The sequence below is a fragment of the Otolemur garnettii genome, unplaced genomic scaffold (genome assembly GCF_000181295.1).
Source record: "Otolemur garnettii isolate 467f Iridium unplaced genomic scaffold, OtoGar3 scaffold00002, whole genome shotgun sequence".
In the NCBI taxonomy this organism is placed as follows: Eukaryota; Metazoa; Chordata; class Mammalia; order Primates; family Galagidae; genus Otolemur; species Otolemur garnettii.
In genome coordinates, this window is record NW_003852397.1 from 7,613,509 (window position 1) to 7,618,819 (window position 5,311).

Here is a 5,311-nt window from a genome sequence, read left to right on the forward strand (position 1 = left end):
TGGGAACATTTCAAATCTTTTCTTCCAGTTATTTTGAAATATACAACATATTATTATTAACTATAGTTACCCTACTGTGCTATCAAACACTAGAACTTATCTGTTCTAACTACATGTTTGTACCCATTAGCCAGACCCTCTTCAATACTCCCCCACCCTCATACCCTTTCCAGGCTCTGGTAACTATCATTCTACCCTCTACCTCCATGAGATCAACTTATATATTTATAGAGATAGGGTCTCACACAGCTGTCTAGGTAGAGACACGATCACAGCCTACTATAACCTTGAACTCCTGGGCTCAAGCAATCCTCCTGCTTCAGCCTCCTGAGTAACTGAGACTACAGGCACATGTCACATGCCCAGCTGATTTTTTAATATTTTGTAGAGAGGGGGTTTCACTTACATCATGCAGGCTGGTCTCAAACTCCCAGCCTCAAGCAATCTCTTGTGGCCTCCCAAAGTGCTAGGATTACAGCTCTAAGATGCTATGTTACATCCAGCCCAACTTTTTTTTTTTCTTTTTTTTGTATGGGGTCTCATTAGTTATGCAGGCTGGATCTGAACTCCTCAACTTAAGCAATCCTCTGTGTCAGCCTCTCAAGTAGGTGGGTGAAGAGGCTCACTTTCGAGTTCCTTATTTGAGTATTTGTCCTTTGTTGGAGGAATAGTTTCCAGATATTTTTTGGATATTTATTTCTCTTCACTCTTTTGATTGTTTCCTTTGCTGAGCAGAAGTTTTTTATTATAATATATTCTTATCTGTCTATTTTTACTTTTGCTGCCTCCATATGATGTTTTAGCCATAAAATCTTTACCTAGAGCAATGTCTTAGAGGGTTTTTCCTATGTTTGTTTTTCTAGTAGTTTTATAGTTTTGGTTATTACATTTCATCTTTAGTCAATTTTTACTTTATTTCTGTAGACGGTGAGAGTTAGGGGTCTAGTTTCATTCTCCTGTATTATGAATATCCCTTTTACCTGGCCTCATTTATTAAAGTGGTATATATTCTCTAATGTACATTCTTGGCACCTTTGTTGAAAATCAGTTGGCTGCAAATACATGTTTTTATTTTGGGTTCTCTGTCGTGTTTCATATCTGTGTGCCTATTTTTATACCAATATCATGATGTTTTGATTACTGTACCTTTAGTAGCATATTTTAAAGTTAGGTAGTATAGTTTCTCCAGCTTTGTTCTTTTTGCTCAGGATTATTTTGGTTAACTGGGTCCTACAAAGTTTAGGATTCTTCCCCCCATTTTTGTGAAGAATATTACTAGTTTTTTTTACGAATCACACTAAACCTGTAAGTGGCTTTGGGTAGTAGAGTTATTTTTAGCAGTATTAATCCTTCCAATTCATAAGCATGAAATGCCTTTTGAATTGTTTGTGTCCTCTTCAATTTCTTTCATCAATGTTTTGTAAGTTTTCCTTGCATACATCTTTCACTTCCTTTGTTAAATTTATTCCTAGGTATTTTTTTTGTTTTGTAGCTATTACAAGTGAGATTGCTTTCTGGGCTTCTTTTTAGCTAGTTCCTTACTGGTATGCAGAAATGCCACTGACTTTTGGAGGGTGATTTTATATTTCACAACTTTACTGAATTTGTTTTATCAGTTCTAACAGTGTGTTGGTGGAGTCTTTAGGTTTTTCTACCTTTGAGATCATGCCATCTGCAGAGACAGTTTTGATTTCCTCTTTTACAATGTGAATGCTTTTTCTTTCTTTTGTCTTATCACTCTCTCTAGGATTTCCAGTACTACATCTAATAGGAGTGGTGAAGCAGGCATCCTTGTTTTATTCCACCAAGGTTTTCAGCTTTTCTCCATTCAGGATGATGTTAGCTGTGGATTTGTCATATATGCCCTTTGTTATATTGAAGTATGTTCCTTCTATACCTAATTTGTTGATTTTTTTATAATGAAGGAATGTTGAATTTGTCAATTACTTTTTCTGCACTAAGATGATCATATGGTTTTTGTCCTTAATTCTACTTATGAGATGTCTCACATTTATTGACTTGCATATGTTGAATCATCCTTTCATTCTTGGGATAAATCCCACTTGTTGATACTATTTTTTGATGTGTTGTTGGACTCAGCTTGCTAGTATTTTGATGAGAATTTTTCTATCTATGTTGGGATATTGGCCTATTTTTTTTTGTGTGTGTGTGTGTGTATACTTATTTGGTTTTATCATCAGGGTAATGCTGGCCTCATAGAGTGATTTAGGAATAATTTCCTCCTCTTCAAATTTTTTAAATAGCTGAAGAACTGTTGCTAGTTCTTATGTTTGGTAGATTTCAGCAGTCAAGCCATCTATCCCTGGGCTTTTCTTTTTGAGTGATCTTCTATTATTGAATCAATCTCATTATTTATTTTTGGCCTATTTGTGTTTTCTATTTCTTCCAAGATCAATCTCCTGGTAGGTTTATGTGACCAGCAATTTATCCATTTCCTCTAGATTTTCCAATTGTTAATGTATGGTTGTTAGTAACAGTCTCTGATGACTCTGTATTTCTATGGCATCAATTATATTGTCTTTCTCTTGACTTATTTTGAGTTGTCTCTTTTTATTGATTAGTCAATAGTTTATTGATTTTACCTGTTTTGGAAAAACTTTTTGTTTCATTGATCCTTTCTATTTTTTTTTTCAGTTACTATTTTGTTTAGTTCTGCTCTGATCTTTGCTATTTCTTTACTACTTTATTTCTTTATTTACTACTAATTTTTGCTGTTCTAGTTCTTTGAAGTGAATTGTTACATTGTTTATTTGAAATCTTTCTATTTTTTCTGATTTGGGTGCTTACTGCTATAAACTTCTTTCTTAGCACTGTTTTTGTGGTATCCCATAGGTTTTGGTATGTTGTATTTCCGATTTCATTATTTTCAAAAAAACTTCAGAATCACCTTCTTCATTTATCCAATGAAGGTTTAGGAGCATGTTGTTTAATTTCCATCTATGTATAGTTTCCAAATTCCTATTGTTGATCTCTGGTTTTATTCCATTGTGACCTGAAAAGATACTTGATATGATTTTGATTTATAAAAATTTGTTAAGACTTGTTTTGTCAGGCGGCGCCTGTGGCTCAAAGGACTAGGGCGCTGGTCCCATATGCGGGAGGTGGTGGGTTCAAACCCAGCCCTGGCCAAAAACTGCAAAAAAAAAAAAAGACTTGTTTTGTCACCTAAGATATGGTCTGTCCTGGAGAATGTTCCATGTGCTAATAAGAAGAATGTTATTTTGTAGCTATGGGGCAAAATATTCTATAAATGTCTGTTAAGTCCATTTGGTCTAAAGAGTAATTTAAATCCAATGTTTTTCTGTCTAGAAAGATGGTCTGATCATTTTAACATAAGGATATGTGTACTAGATTATTTATTGCAGCTCAATTTACAATTGCCAAGAAATGAAATTGATCTAAGTGCTCATCAACCCATAACTGGATTAATAAACTGTGATATATATATGCCATGGAATACCTATGGAATACTATTCAGCCATAGAAAGATGGAGACTTGACTTGACACCTATAGCACTGTGGTTACAGCACCGGCCACATACACTGGAGCTGGTGGGTTCGAACCCAGCCCGGGCCAGCTAAACAACGATGACAACTGCAACAAAAATAATAACCAGGTGTTGTGGTGGGTGCCTGTAGTCCCAGCTACTTGGGAGACTGAGGTAAGAGAATCACTTAAGCCCAAAGTCTGAGGTTGCTGTGAGCTGAGATGCCATGGCGTTCTACCAAGGGCGACATAGTGAGACTCTGTCTCAAAAAAAACCCCAACAACAACAGACTTTACATCTTTTGTATTAACCTAGATAGAGTTGCAAACATTCTCTTCAGTAAAGAATCCCAAGAATGGAAAAGCAAGTGGCCAATGTATTCAATACTAACAAGAAGCCAGTAGACAAACTAATATATGCTCACACAAAAGAAACATTTAATTTAATTCAAGTTGGGGGAAAGGGAAGGAAGGAAGAGAAGGGAGGGAGAAAGGAAGGAGAAGGGAAGAGGGAGGGGGATTGGGATTGGTGTGATCTCACTTAATGGGCACAATGTAAGGGTATACGGCACACCTCCTGGTTGAGGGGCACAACCACAACAGGGACCTTACCTAACAAACAGAAACATTGTAACCTAATTGTTTTTACCCTTATATTAATCCAAAATTAAAAAATAAAAAATAAAGATGATCTGAAATCATCTTTGAGGTGCTGGGAAGTCCTCAACTATCACTGTATTGACTATGCTGGAGTCTACCTCTCCCTTTAGATAAAATATTTGCTATATATCTATATACATATATGTATCAATATACATTGATGTATCTTCTCTGTGCTCTACATATTCAGAGATACTTCTCTACTAATAAACTATAGAAGTGATCCCTAAAAGTATAGTCATTAATTACCCTTGAAGTAAAATAATATGTAACCTAAATAACTAGTTACTAAGACTGTGTCCCCTAAACATTCATATGCACACAGGAATACATACAGACAGTTAAGAGTAATGGTTCCAAAGTAAGAGAAGAAAAAGAATGCATATGCATATGAGGAAAAATGGTTATAATACTTTATAGTAGAAAAAGTATGATACATTTAATGTGCTACTGTGGTAGGTATATTTAACATCTCATTTTATAAAAAATGAATTATAGGTGGCGCCCGTATAGAACAATGGGTTGGGCGCCAGTCACATGCACTGAGGCTGGCGGGTTCAAACCCAGCCCTGGCCAGCAAAACAACAATAACTGCAACAACAACAAAAAAATAGCTGGCGTTGTGGTGGGCACCTGTAGTCCCAGCTACTTGGGAGGCAGAGAATCGCTTAAGCCCAAGAGTTGGAGGTTGCTGTGAGCTGTGAAACCATAGCACTCTACTGAGGGGTGACATAGTGAGACTCTGTCTCAAAAAAAAAAAAAAAGAGAAAATTATAAATTTTTATAGACTTTAAATTCCTAGGGTACTCTATGAGCCTCAACTACGTTAGTGGAAATTCCTCATGCAATTCAAAACATACTTCAATACTAATTTCTGAACAAAAAGAAAATAAACACTACATTCAAAAAACAACAGCAATAACAGTGAATGGAAACTTGGGTCAAATACAAATACAGTTTGACCTGCATTTTAAGAGGAGAGTGTAAACATGCCTGCTTAGATGTCCCAGTTTCAGAAACTGAATCCTGGTATCATGCTTTGGAAGTCGTTTCTAAATTTCAGCACCTTTCTTGTGATTTCTTGTTAAATTTTCTAATAGGAGAAAGTTGAGGCTTGGCACCTGTGGCTCAAGTGGCTAAGGC

At 35.9% G+C, this 5,311-nt stretch overlaps 1 protein-coding gene across 1 annotated transcript in view; it reads right to left on the reverse strand.

Moving 5' to 3' along the window:
* REV3L (REV3 like, DNA directed polymerase zeta catalytic subunit) overlaps nt 1-5,311 on the reverse strand; it is a 200,323-nt gene that overhangs the window by 111,146 nt on the left and 83,866 nt on the right. The window contains exon 5 of the mRNA XM_023512479.1: nt 2,946-3,013. Within this exon, the coding sequence (XP_023368247.1) occupies nt 2,946-3,013 (68 nt within the window). The remainder of the gene's footprint in view (nt 1-2,945; nt 3,014-5,311) is intronic.